Source organism: Haliotis cracherodii, unplaced genomic scaffold (genome assembly GCF_022045235.1).
Source record: "Haliotis cracherodii isolate W230 unplaced genomic scaffold, xgHalCrac1.p SCAF_18, whole genome shotgun sequence".
Taxonomy (NCBI): domain Eukaryota; kingdom Metazoa; phylum Mollusca; class Gastropoda; order Lepetellida; family Haliotidae; genus Haliotis; species Haliotis cracherodii.
In genome coordinates this window covers 27,850,492-27,870,168 of record NW_027266273.1, presented here as the reverse complement: position 1 = coordinate 27,870,168, position 19,677 = coordinate 27,850,492, and the positions used below count along the sequence as shown (strand labels likewise).

The 19,677-nt window shown below is 41.1% G+C and overlaps 1 protein-coding gene across 1 annotated transcript; it reads left to right on the top strand.

The window, feature by feature from the left end:
* Positions 1-471: 471 nt before the first annotated feature.
* On the top strand, positions 472-14,223 carry LOC139465491 (long-chain specific acyl-CoA dehydrogenase, mitochondrial-like). The gene is made up of 10 exons (XM_071247212.1): positions 472-626; positions 2,568-2,714; positions 3,169-3,199; positions 4,721-4,827; positions 6,596-6,760; positions 7,453-7,684; positions 8,911-9,126; positions 9,219-9,346; positions 12,070-12,261; positions 13,638-14,223. Exons 1-9 carry the CDS (start codon positions 499-501, stop codon positions 12,248-12,250), a joined length of 1,335 nt encoding a protein of 444 aa, XP_071103313.1. The 5' UTR covers positions 472-498; the 3' UTR covers positions 12,251-12,261; positions 13,638-14,223.
* Positions 14,224-19,677: the final 5,454 nt, after the last annotated feature.

The following is a 19,677-nucleotide window of genomic DNA, read 5'->3' as shown; positions in this document are numbered from 1 at the left end:
GAGACTACCAAATGCCGTGAGCTGGGCCCCGTCTCTCATATCACAATTATATTGGCGCAAGTTGACGATGCGCATAGGTTGCCAGGAACCAGTCCTAAGCGTATATTGTGATATTAGAGACGGGTCCCAGCTTATCTTATGCGTCGCATCTACAACGAAACTAGTATCACAGTTGGTTCACGCGTTAAGCTTAGCGCTTGAACGCTTTCTCGTTTGACAGTAACTGTTTACCAGTAGTCCAGTACAATGCGTTTTTGCGATATTTTTTCCATTGTTTGAATTTAGATTAAGGGACACAACATATCACATTGATAAGAATGGAATAAATGAATGATCGATTGATATACAACTTTGATGCATGCACAAAAATATCCTCGTTTTTAATGTGCGACCACTCCGCGGACGGGCTATCGCTGTGAGGAGCTTGGCAGAACTGGTTCCGCGAATCGGCTATCGCTGTCAACCAAAGGGACGTCAGTTATTCAGAAGCAGACGAAAATGGCGAGTGGACGGCAAGCTTTGTGCAAACTTGTGAAGCAGGTTAGCTTGTTGAAGCCACGGACGAACCATGCCTTTGCCTTATCTTGTGTACGAAATAAGTCATCTGCACATACTCTTGAGAGCAGGTAAAATATTTTGTTTGTGAATAGAAACGCAAAAGAACGGGGAAATGCAGAATTTGTATTTTCATGGTCCAAAGTTCAGTCTTCCGTTATTTTATCTTCTGTTATGTTTATTCAGAACAGTAATGGCGTCACATGTGAGATGACAAATCAAAAGGATAATTAACAATTAACAATAAAATTGAAATTCAGTACACTACTTAGACTTAAACCTAGCATTAAGCAGATACAGGTTATGCAACCTTTGAGCAATAGTGAATGCATAGTTATCTCCCTTGGATTACAATGCATTAAACTTTGACAGAATGCTTCTAAATGCATTATATATGTGAAATTATTGATAATAAAGTAATAAAACATTGATTTAGCCTTTTGTTACATTTTGACATGAAATATACAAAGTTGGGACAATTGTATAATAATGTGTGAAATAATAAATTGAAAATATATAAAAAAACCTTTGAAAATAGCTTTGACAGTAATTGGAAAATATTTGTAAAACAATACTTATAATTGTCCTTGACAAATATATTGACTACACTATAGATTTACAAGAAATATTCTCTAAAGAATGTAACTATAACAATGAAATGTTTGAAACACGACATAATCACAAATTACAGCTAATCACGAAACTAATGCTACAGCGTGTTGCCGTTCATAAAGCGATGTTCATTGATACGACATTTCAATCAAATATAGAAAATATGCATATGCACATATGCAAAAACCTACATAAATATGTTCTATGTGTTGGGGGAAAGGTGTGGGTTCTGATTTGAATTTGATTACATACCTTAAAGAATTCAAAATGAAGAATTTGATCTCGGACAACTTCTGTTTATTCAGAACAGCAATGGCGTCACATGTGAAATGACGTCATTTTACCCATACAGCTATCAATAGACAATGAAGATACAGAAGCGTCTGTCGATTCTTTTCAAATACTATTAAAATGAACTTGATGAATTTTGATCTGAAATAAACCAAAAATTTTATATGGGGCCCCCCCAAAGTAGCAAAAATATTACATTTACTTATATGCCTTTTGAAGCGTCTATCATAAGGCCTAGTTTGTAATCCAAATATATTGAAAATATTACTGCATTACTGTTGAGTTGGAGACTCATTTTTAGTAAGTTAACTCACTGACACACAGAAATTTTACAATCTAAATGTCTGTGGTAGTTAATGATTTCTTTTTTTTAGAAATATGTGAATATGATAGATAATGCTAATCCTTTTAGAAACTAAAGTAATTATAATCGCATTAAGTCTTTTACTTGTGTAATTTGGTGTGTGCAAATGTTAAACTGTTTGCTTTTGGAGGTGGTTTTAATTCCTTAAAACGAGTAGATTGGCAGATAAATAGTATTGTTTTTTTTTGCATAGATGTCCACATCCTTCTGATGATAACACATAGATCTATATTAAGTCAAAAGCATGTTTTTATCATGTTTATCATTTAAAACATGTTGAAATTATTGATTGATTATTTCAAATTTCACAAATTACTTCATGAGGTATTGTGACGTGTTTGTAATCTTTTGTGGAGCTGAATTCTAAAGGTAGGCCAATACTGGAGATACATGAATACACACTGCTGTTCTTGCCTTTGTTTGGCATTATTAGCTATGCAATTACTGATGTGTTGTACACAATTCATTAACTCTCTCCTTTGTAAAGTTACAATAATTTAATGTCCTTGATGAGTCCTAATGGTCTAACATCAGGCAATATTGCGACGTGTAAATGATATTGAACCTATGCTCTAATAATTATGATGATTGAAAAAAAACTGATTCATAACAAGAATACATTATTTGTCGCTTGCCACAGTAATAATTGCTTTCATACTTATATAACATTTATGTGTCAGACACAACAGCTGTTGGATTAACATAAAAGGACTATTGGTGTATGTAATAAGAGACATTTTTATAGTGGTACTGGTGAACATCGGATTGAACCTGCTCAAGCTTCATCTTTGATGGATATTGGAACAAGAGCTATCTTCTCAGAAGAGCACGACATCTTCCGCCAAAGTGTCAGAAGGTTTTTCCAAGAGGAGGTAACACCTCACCATGCTCAGTATGTACAAGCACAAATTGTTTTCATTCAGTGTCACACTCTTTGTATATCATGATGTACGAGAGTTGGTTAACATTTCAAGATTTATCATGTGGTTCCATGATTGATTGATGATCAATAATGAATGAGATGAGAAACAGCTGAAATTAATAGCTTCCTTTTTCATTATCCTTGCTGTAATTATCAATGCACAAGATAGCAAAACTCTTAGTCTTTAACGATAATTTACTTAAATCTGCAACACAAAAAACATACTTTGGTCTTGAAAGTTTTTATGCTTTTTATGATGTTATATTTGTATTTCATCCAGTCTATTTATTAATTACAGATTTCACAATTGAAACCAACCAATCATCAATGTCTATTTATGATTTGCTTTCTGTCCACTGTCCTGAGGAACCTAGAAAATGATGATATTTTAGTGTTTTGTGTAGCTGGCTGCTTTCTTTTCCAGGTGGGAGAAGGATGGCCAAGTTAGCAGAGAGGTGAGACAAGCTGTATGGGTTATTGTACATATTGTTGTCAGGATGTTTACACACTGAATAGTCTCCACCTTGCCCTGCATGGCTCCAGTCCGGTCATGATAGCTGGTACTTACGTTGTAAAGTTACTGGCTGATGATCCTACTTTTAAGTGTAGCAAGGCATGGAGTCACCTGGGACCAGGGGTGGAAGACATGACCCCCATGGTTTCACATTGTTTCATTAGCTAGGACACTGACTGTCATCCAAAATGTCCTCAAGATTCTTTTCTTTCTTTTTCACTGTATTTCTCATTTTTGGTGTACATGCACAAACTTTGTGTGGCGACACATTTGATGTGTTGTTTATGTGGGAACAGGCTGGGACACACGGGTTGCTGGGTGTTCATACTTTCTACCTGTGTTGTAGCTGTGGGAACAGGCTGGGACACAAAGTTTGCTGGGTGTTCACACTCTCTGCCTGTGTTGTTGGTGTGGGAACAGGCTGGGACACACAGGTTGCTGGGTGTTCACACTGTTTGCCTGTGTTGTAGGTGTGGGAACAGGCTGGGACACAAGGGTTGCTGGGTGTTCACACTCTCTGCCTGTGTTGTTGGTGTGGGAACAGGCTGGGACACACAGGTTGCTGGGTGTTCACACTGTTTGCCTGTGTTGTAGGTGTGGGAACAGGCTGGGACACAAGGGTTGCTGGGTGTTCACACTCTCTGCCTGTGTTGTTGGTGTGGGAACAGGCTGGGACACACAGGTTGCTGGGTGTTCACACTGTTTGCCTGTGTTGTAGGTGTGGGAACAGGCTGGGACACAAGGGTTGCTGGGTGTTCACACTCTCTACCTGTGTTGTAGCTGTGGGAACAGGCTGGGACACAAGGGTTGCTGGGTGTTCACACTCTCTGCCTGTGTTGTTGGTGTGGGAACAGGCTGGGACACACAGGTTGCTGGGTGTTCACACTGTTTGCCTTTGTTGTTGGTGTGGGAACTGGATGGGACACATGGGATGCTGGGTGTTCACTCTGTTTGCCTGTGTTGTAGGTGTGGGAACAGGCTGGGACACACGGGTTGCTGGGTGTTCACACTGTTTGCCTTTGTTGTAGGTGTGGGAACTGGATGGGACACACAGGTTGCTGGGTGTTCACACTGTTTGCCTGTGTTGTTGGTGTGGGAACAGGCTGGGACACACGGGTTGCTGGGTGTTCACACTGTTTGCCTGTGTTGTTGGTGTGGGAACAGGCTGGGACACACAGGTTGCTGGGTGTTCACACTGTTTGCCTTTGTTGTAGGTGTGGGAACAGGCTGGGACACACGGGTTGCTGGGTGTTCACACTGTTTGCCTGTGTTGTAGGTGTGGGAACAGGCTGGGACACACGGGTTGCTGGGTGTTCACTCTGTTTGCCTGTGTTGTTGGTGTGGGAACAGGCTGGGACACACGGGTTGCTGGGTGTTCACACTGTTTGCCTGTGTTGTTGGTGTGGGAACTGGATGGGACACACAGGTTGCTGGGTGTTCACACTGTTTGCCTGTGTTGTAGGTGTGGGAACAGGCTGGGACAAACGGGTTGCTGGGCATTCAGACTCCAGAGACAGCGGGAGGTATTGGTGGCGACGTCCTCTCAACAGCCATTACCTGGGAAGAACAGTGAGTTTGTACCTAAACCGGAGAAGAAATGATACTGTCAGAGGAACATGCACTGCTCTGTAACCATTACATAGACTGGTACCACATGAAGTGGATTACTTATATAGACATGAGTAGTACTATCATTAGACTTGAAAGTCAGGGGTTAGTTTCATGGTCCTAATGTTAAGACAGATACAGATTTAGGGGACCCTTTGATTCAATTTCTATTGCCCATGAGGACCTTAAAATTAGTAACTCTGATACATTCCCAGTCATAGCCTTACAATCACTTTGTGAAATGGAGCACAGAGTCGCGTTTCACAAAGGGAGCATAGCGCTACCACCATTCTAAGTCTATGTTAAAGTACGAGAGTTTCGATGATCATAGCACTACAATCGCTTTGTGGAACGGAACCGAGGACTGCTGTATTTGTATATCAGGCCTAAGTTTGATGTAGCTCTATCATAACACCCAATCACTCCGACAAGCATCTTCCTGAGGCAAGAGCATCCACTAGCCTTTTTATCAAAGTCTTGTTTCCCCCTTACCACATCAAGCCCACTTTCCTGTAGTAAATATGGTTGGACTATCGCACATATCTCCAAACAGAGAACGTTTCACAAAATCAACGTACACGACTGGTACACCTTGGTATGAAAGTGATTTACTGCTGCCTGTTTGTGTTTACACGAATTTGTCTTTTCATCTTTTGGACGCCCCTTAGATTGCCTACATTTTTGTGTCAGGAATGACATCGAGAATGTTTTCGTTATATGATCGACTAGGTAGGTCGTTGCCTTTGGTAGTCACCATCTTTGTGAAGCTACAGCGATCTGATTGGATATCTCGTTTTCATAACAAGAGGCATAACTTGTGATCTATGCAAGGTGGCGCCAGGGTCGAGCCAAGAAAAGTGGCCTTGGTGTGGCAAGGGTAGTAACTAGGCCTTGATATAGGCTAGTGGATATGCTTGCTTTGGGAAAATGTCCGACATGTTGCTTCTGATGAGTGCCTCTTTAAAGCTTTAACATTACATACCATCACAAAATATGCCATTGTTCGAAAGACTGGATGAGTTTGAATGTGTCACCTTTTGTAGACCCCATGGGAATTCTGGGATGGAATTTGGACGCAAGTAACCATGCTTATCATTAGAGATAGCATCTGGGAACAAGTGGTTAGGCTCAGTGACTTAAGTCAGCCTTATATATTGGCACTAGTCCTGTAGTCCTTTCCGACCCGTGAAGATCCAGGGTAGAATTGGTCTTCAGTAACCCATGCTTGCCGTAAAAGGCGAATATGCTTGTCGTAAGAGGCGACTAACGGGATCGGGTGGTCAGGATCGCTGACTTGGTTGCATGTCATTGATCCCAATTGCGTGGATCGATGCTCATGATATCAATCACTGGATTGTCTGGTCCAGACTAGATTATTTACAGACCGCCGTCATAAAGCTGGAATATTGCTGAGTGCGGCGTAAAACAACAAACCAAAACTGTAGTCCTTTCCAAACAGCCCAATAGTGAAGGTGTCATAAGGACTAGTAGAAATTTGCCTTTTTTAAGAGTTTTGCTATATGTTATCATTAGAAGGACTAGTGTTAACAATGTTAGTTTCTACTGCTGTTAGTTGATGCGTGTGATCGCATTATGATGACAAGGGATGTTGCTTTATGTTAATGTTACATTAATATCTACCACCGATATGTCTGGTCAGTCCTCGATTGTTTACATGAACTTGCTGGAATATTCTGACTGCAGCATTAAGCTACATTCTCTTTTGTAGAATGTACGGTAACAACTCTGGTGTAGGGTTCGCGTTACACTCGGACATCGTCATGCCCTACATCACCAACTACGGCAGCAGGGAACAGGTGGAGAAGTACATTCCTCGGATGATGGCGGGCACCTGCATCGGCGCCATCGCTATGACAGAACCTGGTGCAGGCAGGTCAGATTTATTGTATTTTTATGGCAAAATAGAAATTATGTCAATGCCAGGATGCCGACTATTTATAGTTCACTGGTCAGGAAATTTCAATTCTAGCTCCAGCAACAGAATATACCACCTGATTACTTTGTCTGATGTGTCCCATGTGGACCAGACTGCCTCCATGGTCTAGTGGATAAGGCGTCCCTTCAGAGAGCTGAAGGTCTGTGGTTTGATCTCCTGGCCGTGTCATAGCAATAAAGTCAATACATGGTACTTATTGTTACCTTGCCTGGTGATCAGCTTTAAGGGTATTACACAAAGACTGGTTGGCTCGGATACAGTAAACTGTGTCAGTGTGGGGTATTCATGTTAAACTGCGGCATGATGTCTCAGTGGGCTAGCCGCCTGGCACTATAAAACCGACATACCTCCAGACTAGTACAAGCACCCATACACACACATACATGTGCATGCACGTCGTTATGTAGATGCAGTATTCTTCAACACAACATTACTCATCTCACCTCATGTGAACCGATTGAGTTTTGGTTTCAGAATAAGAGTGTTTGTCATATATTGTTATTTACATGGCTATTATTCAGCACCAAATCTGGAAAATACACTGAATCATAGCCTCATAAGAACTTGTCCTGTTCATCTTGACTGTAAATGCCACTCACACAAATAATTTTACTTCTTGATTCTTCCAGTGATTTACAGGGAGTGAGAACCAATGCCAAGAAGGATGGATCGGACTACATTCTCAATGGCAGCAAGGTGTTCATCACCAATGGTTACATGTGTGACCTGGTCATCGTAGTGGCACTGACCAACACCAGCGCCAAGTCGGCCGCCCATGGCATCAGTCTGTTCCTGGTGGATGCGGGGACTCCTGGGTTCATCAAAGGTCGCAAACTGGAGAAGATGGGGATGAAGGCTCAGGTATTGGCTGGAACAAACTCTTAACAGTCTTATGAACAACCATCAGTGTGTGGAGCTTTCAAAGAAGGTTCATGAGCTGGAAGTCAAAAACATATAAACGTTAAATTTTGTTAAATTCATGAGTCCAACATTTCATAGCAGCTGTGACTCAGGCCCTCCCATCTATCTGAATAAACAAGCATTATCAGAATTAATATGAGCAATAGTGTTTGTAGCAATAGCTACCAAGTAGGTATGTGTATTGGAGGTTTAAAGAGTATCCCAATATTTTACGATGCACAAGGCCATATTGGGAAAGGTTTCATGATATATTGTATCATTCTAAAGTTTGACTTCAGAAGCAATCTGATACGCAAAGGTATGAATTGAAGTTCATTAATGGAACAAAACAAGATGCTGGTACAATATGATGTTTGCTCAGTCAATAAATACGCAGCCATCTTGGGGCTGCAGATGCATGCTGTAGGGCAGTGAAGGCGTTTGGCAAGAAAATAACATTAAACACATGATAAAAATCCTTATTTGAAATCACCCGATAGATCAAGCATGAACAATGATATTGTGATATGTATCATGGAAAGAATGAATTTACCGATTAAACTGCACACCTTTATTACCAAGTGCGAAGGAATAGTTTCAAATGCGATATGAAAGCAGTAACTAACGTTGTAGCAGTGGTTCGCATTGGATTCACCACATGGCAGCCATTTGAATTGAAAGCATCGGCAGCCAAACACATTTGGTCATATCTCATACTCAATATTCACATACTAAATATTCACATACTAAATGCATTCAGTTCCAATGTGGAAGCTATGCTAACAATATGCCTTCATTTTGAAACCATTCCACACATTTTATTAAAAAATAGATAGGAGGGCCCATTGAAGGTCACATAGTTTCCTGAAACCTTATGTACATAATACGACCACTGACGCTGATTTCCAATCTGTTAAACCCGTGAAGGTCCAGGGTAGAGTAAGTCTTCAGCGACCCATGCTTGTCATAAGAGGCGACTAACGGGGTAAGGTTGTCAGGCTCGCTGACTTGGTTTTTGCATGTCATCATATCCCAATTAAGTGGATTGATGTTCATGACGTCAATCACTGGATTGGCTGGTCCAGACTTGATTATTTACAGACTGCCATCATATAGCTGGAATAATGCTGAGAATGGTCTTAAACAACGAACAAACAAACAATCAAATCCAATCTGTTAATTCTCAGGATACGGCAGAGCTGTTTTTTGAGGATGTGCGTCTCCCGAAGGAAGCCCTGCTGGGAGAGGAGAACAAAGGATTCTACTACCTGATGGGAGAGCTGCCCCAAGAGAGGCTTATCATCGCAGACATGGGCATAGCATCCTGTGAGTGGATGTTTGAAGAGACGAGGTCCTACGTCAAACAACGCAAGGCTTTTGGCAGGACCCTCTCTAATCTGCAGGTAGTGTTGGAAATGTTATCCACATGATTCTTGCTATTTTAAAGAACATTAAGAATTGTCTAATGTGCTAAAATGTGCTCTGTGTTGTACAGACAATCCAGCACAAGTTGGCAGAGATGAAGACCGATGTCTGCGTTGGCCGAGCATTTGTTGATCAGTGTCTAGAGCTGCACAACAAGAGGAAGCTTGACAATGGCATGGCCTCCATGGCCAAATACTGGTCAGTAGAACAACCTTCCTTCCTTCACAGGATATGACCCCAAATACTGGTCAGTAGATCAACCTTCCTTCCTTCACAGGAAATGACCCCAAATACTGGTCAGTAGATCAACCTTCCTTCCTTCACAGGATATGACCCCAAATACCGGTCAGTAGAACAAACCTTCCTTCCTTCACAGGATATGACCCCAAATACCGGTCAGTAGAACAAACCTTCCTTCCTTCACAGGATATGACCCAAAATACTGGTCAGTAGAACAAACCTTCCTTCCTTCACAGGATATGACCCCAAATACTGGTCAGTAGATCAACCTTCCTTCCTTCACAGGAAATGACCCCAAATACTGGTCAGTAGAACAAACCTTCCTTCTATCACAGGATATGACCCCAAATACCGGTCAGTAGAACAAACCTTCCTTCACAGGATATGACCCCAAATACTGGTCAGTAGATCAAACCTTCCTTCACAGGATATGACCCCAAATACTGGTCAGTAGAACAAACCTTCCTTCACAGGATATGACCCCAAATACTGGTCAGTAGACCAAACCTTCCTTCCTTCACAGGATATGACCCCAAATACTGGTCAGTAGAACAAACCTTCCTTCACAGGATATGACCCCAAATACTGGTCAGTAGAACAAACCTTCCTTCCTTCACAGGATATGACCCCAAATACTGGTCAGTAGAACAAACCTTCCTTCTACACAGGATATGACCCCAAATACTGGTCAGTAGAACAAACCTTCCTTCACAGGATATGACCCCAAATACTGGTCAGTAGATCAAACCTTCCTTCCTTCACAGGATATGACCCCAAATACTGGTCAGTAGAACAAACCTTCCTTCCTTCACAGGATATGACCCCAAATACCGGTCAGTAGAACAAACCTTCCTTCCTTCACAGAATATGACCCTAAATACTGGTCAGTAGATCAAACCTTCCTTCACAGGATATGACCCCAAATACTGGTCAGTAGAACAAACCTTCCTTCCTTCACAGGATATGACCCCAAATACTGGTCAGTAGAACAAACCTTCCTTCCTTCACAGGATATGACCCCAAATACTGGTCAGTAGATCAACCTTCCTTCCTTCACAGGATATGACCCCAAATACCGGTCAGTAGAACAAACCTTCCTTCCTTCACAGGATATGACCCCAAATACCGGTCAGTAGAACAAACCTTCCTTCCTTCACAGGATATGACCCCAAATACTGGTCATTAGATCAAACCTTCCTTCACAGGATATGACCCCAAATACTGGTCAGTAGAACAAACCTTCCTTCTATCACAGGATATGACCCCAAATACTGGTCAGTAGAACAAACCTTCCCTCCTTCACAGGATATGACCCCAAATACTGGTCAGTAGAACAAACCTTCCTTCACAGGATATGACCCCAAATACTGGTCAGTAGAACAAACCTTCCTTCCTTCACAGGATATGACCCCAAATACTGGTCAGTAGAACATACCTTCCTTCACAGGATATGGCCCTAAATACTGGTTAGTAGAACATACCTTCCTTCACAGAATATGGCCCTAAATACTGGTCAGTAGAACATACCTTCCTTCACAGAATATGGCCCTAAATACTGGTCAGTAGAACACCCTTCCTTCCAGCACAGGATAGTACCCCAGCTGTGTGGCCTTGTAAAGTTGCTCACAGAATTCCAAACCAATTTTGAACATGAACATTTAACTGCAATTTTATCTGTTTTATTTTTGCACTTTGTTGAGGTACTAGCTAATACATGTTACATTTTGTTCCAGTTTCTGCCTTTACCTTTATATCAGCTGTGTGGTAAATAATTTCATGTGAAAATTACTGAAACATCGCAAATATAACAGAATTCCGATGAGCTGCAGACTACATTGAACAAATGGGGTGTTAGTAAGTTTGTGTGACGGACAGTGCACATAATATCAATCACTGGTTGAAGTAAGAAGAGTTCTATGGATGAACAACTTCTTTATTACAATTAGTGCGACGTTTCGGTGTAGATCCTAACACCTTTATCAAGCAAGTTTATCATCACTTGCTTGATAAAGGTGTTGGGATCTACACCGAAACGTCGCACTAATTGTAATAAAGAAGTTGTTCATCCATAGAACTCGTCTTACTTCATCACACCCAACTTCTAAATGCCACTCAAAGAAATCACTGGTTGGTATGGTACAGACCCTCTTTTGTCCAGGGAACCATGATGTGGCTTGAATATTGATGAATGTGATGTTAAACAACAAACACTCCAAACAAATCATTGTGACTGAAACATGTTGGGTGTATGTGCACCACCTGTGGAGAAGTCTTTGATAGGCATTTAGAAGTTGGGAAAACATGAATGCATGGCACTTTTTAAGGGTAGCAACTTCTTTTTTTATTCTTTGTACATTTAATATAAAATTAAGTAAGTGGAGTAAGATTGAAAACAATTTTAATTGGCTAGCGCTTTCCACTCGTACCACGTATGAGTCACGCATGTTCTACGGACATGAAGTAGTTATTCAGTTATGGCCTGATGAGACTCGTATGTGGTACGAGTGGAAAGCGCTAGCCAATTAAAACTGTGTTCAATCTTACTGCACTTATTTAATTATTATTATATTGTGCCTTAGAGTTAGAACTTTACTGTGCTTTTTCTATATATATATATATATATATATATTCACCTGTGCTGTGGAGAGTATGATGCATGGTAGTAACTCTCCATGTTGCAGGATTTCGGATCTGCAACAGAAGATTGCCACCCAGTGTGTCCAACTTCATGGGGGGTGGGGCTACATGCTGGAGTACCCTATCGCCCGCGCCTTCGTGGACTCCAGGGTCCAGCCCATCTATGGGGGTGCTAATGAAATCATGAAGGAGCTGATTGCAAGGCAGATCATATCTGACAAATAGACCAGCCCCAGGTTTGTACATCGGTCGTCACACGTCAGGTGTTTGGCAGGGGTGATTAGGTTTTCTGCAAGAGCAGGGATATGAATACCTCAAGAGATCTGACTAATCATCAGGAAGCAGTGGTAGAAACTAACAGTTTGGCCCACTGGTCCTTATGATGATAACGTATAGTAAAAACCTTAAAAACGACAAATGTCTTCTAGTCCTTATGATAACTTAACTACAGGACTAGTGCCTATTTCTGACATCGCATCGATCTTCACACTTCAGGTGTTTGGCAGGGGTGATTAGGTCTTCTCTAAGAGCAGGAATATTAATACCTCAAAAGGTCTGACTAATCACCAGGAAGGCTTGAGGTGTCTTTGTTATCTACTGTTTGACAACATTCTGCAGAGGTGTTGATACTTGCTTAGAATTTGCCTGGTAATTAGAGATTGTTAGCAGCATGTGTTTCTGTATCGTAAATATCATATGTTTGGAATAATTCTTGTATTTTCTTGTATGCATTTCTTTGTTCTTGTGATAGGATATTCACAATGCAGAAACACAATGAATATAATGTTTGTGTGAATGCCTATTTTATCATATTGTGCCAGTGGACTTTCTGCAATGGTTGTCTGTGCAAACACCATGTGAACCCCTATCTCAACTGGGAAAATCAGACAATACTTTACATTGATGTTTGGGGGTTATTAGTAGTTCTTAGGTAACCTCATTTGCATATTTATTGGATGGTGATACCAAGTTAATCAGATTGATTTATCGCATTATAACACTTTCCATTGTATGATAAATACACATAACAACCACTTTGCTATTCAGTACTAAACACGCAGTGAAGACACTCACTTCTAGTCACATCTTCCCAAGGCAAGGGATTTAACTGACTATAAAAGTCCTTGCATAGTCCAATCAAAATTGAAAAAAAATAAATCGACATCTGGTTAGTAAACTGCCATGCAGATTTCAGTCAATTGCAGGATTTGCAAAGCATGTGTACAACCAACTTATTGTTTTCCAAATTTGTTCATGTTTTTAATCAAGGTTCTCATGTGATTTGATTATCAGTCAGATTGTCTTGATTGGGCACCACCATTTTGTTTGAAGCAGGTGTAAGTGATATGAGAGGTGGAATCTGATTTGTCAGTAGGAGGGACAGAGAAGGGACATCACTCGTAATTTCCACTGTTGGTGCTACGATCGAGCCCAGAAATTCCAGCCTAGTGCGGCAAGGGTGGAAACTGGTCTTTTATAGTCAGTTGCCTTGGAAAGATGTTCAAGTCAAGGGCTAGACATTTGTTAACTTTGTGACTCTGAGAATCTTTCTGTTTGATTATGGAAACCATAACTGCAGTATTCACTTGTGTAATACTGCTTTTGTTTGCAGATGAGTTGGTGATATTCAAGTGACCTGATTCTGCAGCAACAAGTCCATCCATAACATAGTCCTCACACGGCACCGTGACTTGACTGTTATCAATATAATTATGTATATGCATTTGTTGGGACCAGTTCAAACCTCAAACCTACAATCCCTTAACATATTCATTATAAATAATTTCATGGTCATGTGTAATCACGGGGAAGAAGAACTTGTTATCTGTAAGAGACTTGTTTTGAATTGTCCATATTATTATTAAGTTAACTTGCTCCTTACTTTGTTTGGCCCTTTGGTGTTGTGTATACAGGTATATCTGTTGACCAGAGAATATGGAACAAAAGAGTTACCCCTGACAATTAAGCAGTGCACAATACTGTTTATTGGGCTAATGAAGTCTTAAGACGTACACTCATTAGAGTGGCAGTGATCATCAGTGATAACCTACAGCTGCAGCCGTTATGGTCTCTGATGTTGATGGATTAGCTTCCTTATTATCCTTGATGTGCTTGTTAATGATTTCAGTCTTTTATTGTAAATCAGTAATTGTCCAATATATGTTATGATTCTGAACAAATCCATATTTTTCAGTAAATCTTTAAGAAATGCTTTGATGATCGTTTTGTTCCCAGCAGCAAGCGAATTATCTTCACTGATATACAGGTATATATCATATTAGTTCCACCCTGTTTTATCGGATCAGTCAAACATTTCTGGAACTGATGTGAATGAAAGTCTGAGCCCACCAGTAATTGATGGCATGAGAAGTAATTTATGATGACACACAATCAACCAGATCACACATTGTGACACACAATCAACCAGGTCACACATTGTGTCACACAGTATAAAGTGATGATGATTGTGTTCAATGCGAGACACAATCAAAAACCAACTTATATCAGCGAGCTTCTTGAAGAGTACATGCCTGGGAGATCTCTCAGATCAAGCTGCCAGTCCCTACTCTCTGTGCCTAATGTTAGAACGGCGACTTTTGGAGGTCGGAGTTTCGCCAAAGTTGCCCCTGTGAAACACAATTTACCAGGTCACACATTGTGACACACAATCAGCCAGATCACACATTGTGACACACAATCAACCAGGTCACACATTGTGACACAATCAACCAGGTCACACATTTAGACACACAATCAGCCAAGACACATTGTGAAACACATCAGCCAGGACACACATTGTGAAACACATCAGCCAGGACACACATTGTGAAACACATCAGCCAGGACACACATTGTGACACACAATCAATCAGGACACACATTGTGACACACAATCAACCAGGTCACACATTGTGACACACAAACAGGCAGGTCACACATTGTGACACACAATCAGCCAGATCACACATTGTGACACACAATCAATCAGGACACACATTGTGACACACAAACAGGCAGGTCACACATTGTGACACACAATCAGCCAGATCACACATTGTGACACACAATCAACCAGGTCACAATCTGTGACACACGATCAGCCAAGTCACAGACTGACACAATCAACCAGGTCACACATTGTGACACACAATCAGTAAGGTCACACACTGTGAAACACAATGAAACAGGTCACACATTGTGACACACAATCAGCCAGATCACACATTGTGACACACAATCAGCCAGGACACACATTGTGACACACAATCAGCCAGGACACACATTGTGACACACAATCAACCAGGTCACCAATTGTGACAAACAATCAACCAGGTCACAATCTGTGACACATGATCAGCCAAGTCACACGATCAGCCAAGTCACAGACTGTGACACACAATCAGCCAGATCACACATTGTGACACAATCAGCCAGATCACACATTGTGACACACAATCAGTCAGGTCACACACTGTGAAACACAATCAACCAGATCACACATTGTGACACACAATCAGCCCAGTAATTCCAGCCTGGTTCGGCAAGGGTGGAAACTGTACTTTTAAAGTCAGTTAACTCTCTTGCCTCGGGAAGATGGGTTTCTGTGAGAGGGAAGCCAAAGACTGCTCTGGTGAATGAGCACTCAGATTACATCTCCCATACGCGGGTTCTTTTCATTCCTGGACTTTGACACAAGGCACCACTGCACTGCATATCGGCTGCACTTATTCACGGGGATTGGAGGAATGTTGTGTATACAAGCCACTGACGCATTGACGATTTGTTTTGCATGGTGTATGACCCACTCCGTGGTCGAGTGGTAGAGATGACGGTCAGGGGTTCGATCCCGTCTGCGTCATGCCGAAAGACGTTACAAGATAGTACTTGTTGTTACCCTGCCATGTGCTCGGCATTGAGGGCCTAAAACAAGAATTGGTCAACTCGGAGTCAGTATACTGTATTGCTGCCGAAATTTGTTTCATTCAATTATTGCTAGATGCTCATGATGTCATTCACTGGATTGTCTGATCCAAACTCGATTATTTACAGACCGCTGTCATTTAGCTGGAATATTGCTGAGTGCAGCGTTAAACAACAAACAAACCAATCCAAACCATTCAATTTTAGCCACCTCTGTGCGACTTTCTACTCTACCATAAATAATAATGATATGACAGGTCGCTTAGATAGGACAAGACTCAACACATGCGCAAAGCATATGACCTTGCTTCCCATATACAATGTATGTGCATTTCAACTGTGTTCTAAACTCCCTGGGGAGTACACAAACCATGCTGTCTGGTCTGTGTGGTGTCAGAAGATTTTAGATTTACATCCTATCGGGTACCCATTCACTACTGGGTTAACAACGGCAGATTCCGAATGCTCGTCTGACAACATCTCATCTAGTGACAATAGGATTCCATGTGGTATGGCGGATCCAACGCTCCTGACAACAAAACTTGGCGTCACATGGATGCCATCCGTCTAATTTTAGGGTTCTTGATAAAATAAGGACTTTACATTGGAAAATATATTACAGTAATTAGTGCCTATTATCACTTTGAAATAACTTGTTAGTGGACAGTTTTCTTCAACTTAAAAGACTGAATACTGCAAGTTGTGCCTGTTATGACAAGAGTGAGTGAGTGAGTGTGGTTTTATGCCGCTTTTAGCAATATTCCAGCAATATCACGGCGGGGGACACCAGAAATGGGCTTCACACATTGTACCCATGTAGGGAATCGAACCCGGATCCACGACGTGACGAGCCAACGCTTTAGCACTAGGCTGCCAGACCGCCCCGACAAGAAAAAGAAGAAGGAAAATAGTTTGTTTAGAAGCATTATTTGCAGTGTCTTCTTACAGTGAAAGTTGGAAGCTCAGGGTGAAAATGTTATGCCGTTTTGAGCCCGTTTCCCGAGCTAAATAGGCCTGAGTTATCCCCCTTAGATTATTACGTAAATTGTGCCAATTCAATATAGCCTAGGGATCTTTCAAATGTATTGCTTTACAGAACAATGTAGTTTCCCTAGGCAGCATGTATGTATTATATAACAATACATGGATAGGAAATACACTGTAATTGTACTCGCAAATATTCATATATTTACCCATCGTTTAAATGTGTTTGTTGTTTAACGCTGCACTGTTTAAATTTGTACCAACATTAATTCCAAATATATACTCACCGACAAAAGAAACGCGAATACCATGTATATTGGTTAATATAGGAAGAATTACTCCTTTTCAAGAGACATAAGATTGGTTCGATGCACAAACGAACATACTGTTATATTGTGTGAACCAACGCTCATGAACGCATCACATGTGACGTCATAGATCCATGACTCGATATGCACCATTAGTCTTGGGTAGGATGAGCATGTACAGTTTGGAAATCAGCTGCTGCATATCGTGAAAGGAATAAAGACACTCTGTGGTAACACTTGACTGATTGTTAGTTTTGTTATTAAGTGATACACTCTGGAAACATCTCTTCCTAAGGTAAATTCTTCTGTATATGATTTTATGGTTCGCGTTTCTTTTGGCGTTAAGTATAGTAGGACTATATGGTTTATGTGTTAACATCAGTGTGTTAGAGTGTATAGTCCACAAGCAGAACAGGTGACGAGAGCAGATGACGCGGTCAACACAATAGCCTGACAAGAAAATGTCAAGAACAGTCAGTAAACAAATTTTGAACAAGAGGACAAATAAGGCCTACAGTTATTTTCACGATAGAACGTAATACTAAGTTTGATCTAAACATTTATTCGATCAAAATAAAAATGGAAGATTAGTGTCTTAATACAATTTAAAGACCACACTTTCTGTTGAAGTTCGATGCTCATGATGTCAACCAACTGGATTGTCTGGTCCAGACTCGATTATTTACAGACCGCCGTCATATAGCTGTTTATATTGCTGAGAGCGGCGTTAAACAAACAAACAAATAAACGACGAGTCTGGACCTTAGTTCCCCTTACAAGTCTTGTAATAATATTTATCAAGTAAAGCACCCTTAAAATAACATCGTCATATACTTGATAGCAGCGTGTATGGATTACCTCCCTTTGAATGTGAGGCTTTGCTCTGTCGTAACTTTGAAGAACAATAAAATCGACACAGGCCAGTTATATTTAAAACACTAAAGAATTTTTAAAAACCCTATGTTCAATATTTTTCAATACTGATATGAATATCAATTTCTTTATATATGTTTACATCGAAAAAGTTAAATTTATGGCTTTTGTGTTTGTCGGTTATTTTACGCCGCACTCAGAACTATTCCAGCTATATGACGGGGGTCTGCAAATAATCGAGTCTTGACCAGACAATCTAGTGATTGATATCATGAACAATTATCTACGCAGTTGGGATAAGATGGGACATGCATCAACCAAGTCAGCGAGCCTGACCACCCAATCCCGTTAGTACCCGTGAAGATCCAGGTTAGAATAGGTCTTCAGTAACCCTATAGCCGGGAGCCGCGATGGGGCCCTACAGTCAAGACATACCCGGATATGCTTGTCATATGAGGCGACTAATGGGGTCGGATGGTCAGGATCGCTGACTTGGTTAATGCATGCCAACATATATCTGGAATGTTGCTGCCTGCGGCGTTAAACAACAAACAAACAATCCCGTTAGACGCCTGTTACGACAAACATGGGTTGCTGAAGACCAATTCTAACCCGGGTGGTCACAGAGGCATCGTCAGCTAAGTCTTGAATTGTCATTAAGAGGTTGCACTTAAAGGCCAGACGTTGTTATGGACCTCCTCCAATAGTGTTCTGTCTATTCATTGGGTGATTGTTCATTCAGTATATGATGATTCATTCACTCGACGAAGGTTCCCGGAAGCGTCGATACAAACAAAGCATGAACGTTCCATGCTTTTTGTTACATGTTTCACAGCAATATATATTAACGTGCAGACTATTCAGGGAATCAGTGACATCTGATTCCTTGTAATTAGTTTAAGCATTTCTTGTTTACAATAAGCCATAACGCTGAGTTTCCTGAGTAACATAAATACGCATATTTACAACGCCAGGGAAGTTACACAAGCTGAAAACTCAAGGACACATGACGTCACACTACAATCTCCCCGTGGCAAGGGAGTTAACTTACTGTAACAGTCCAGTGGAAACTGGACTTTTACAGTCAGTTACCTCCCTTGTCTCGGGAAGATGTCACACTGCATGACTTTAACAGTTTGAAATATTTCAGATACAACCTCGGTGAAATAGGTTTCTACCTACGGATAACGGACATGTATAAGCAGCTATATTTACAACACAGGTGTCAGTCTTTCAGGGATGAGTTGGGTTTACGCCGCTTTTAGCAGTATTAATATTCCCGCTACATCACGGAGGGGACGCCAGTAAGCCTCCGCACATTGCAGCCTCTCGAGACCAAGTTCCATGCATACTGTATACACGTTGTTTGTTTGTTTGTTTATTTGTTGTTTAACGCCGCACTCAGCATATACCAGCTATAGGACGGCGGTCTGTAAATAATCAAATCTGGACCAGACAGTCCAGTGACTGACATCATGAGCATCGATCCATGCAATTGGGATACGATGACATGCATCAACCAAGTCAGCGAGCCTGACCACCCGATCTCGTTAGTCGCCTCTTACA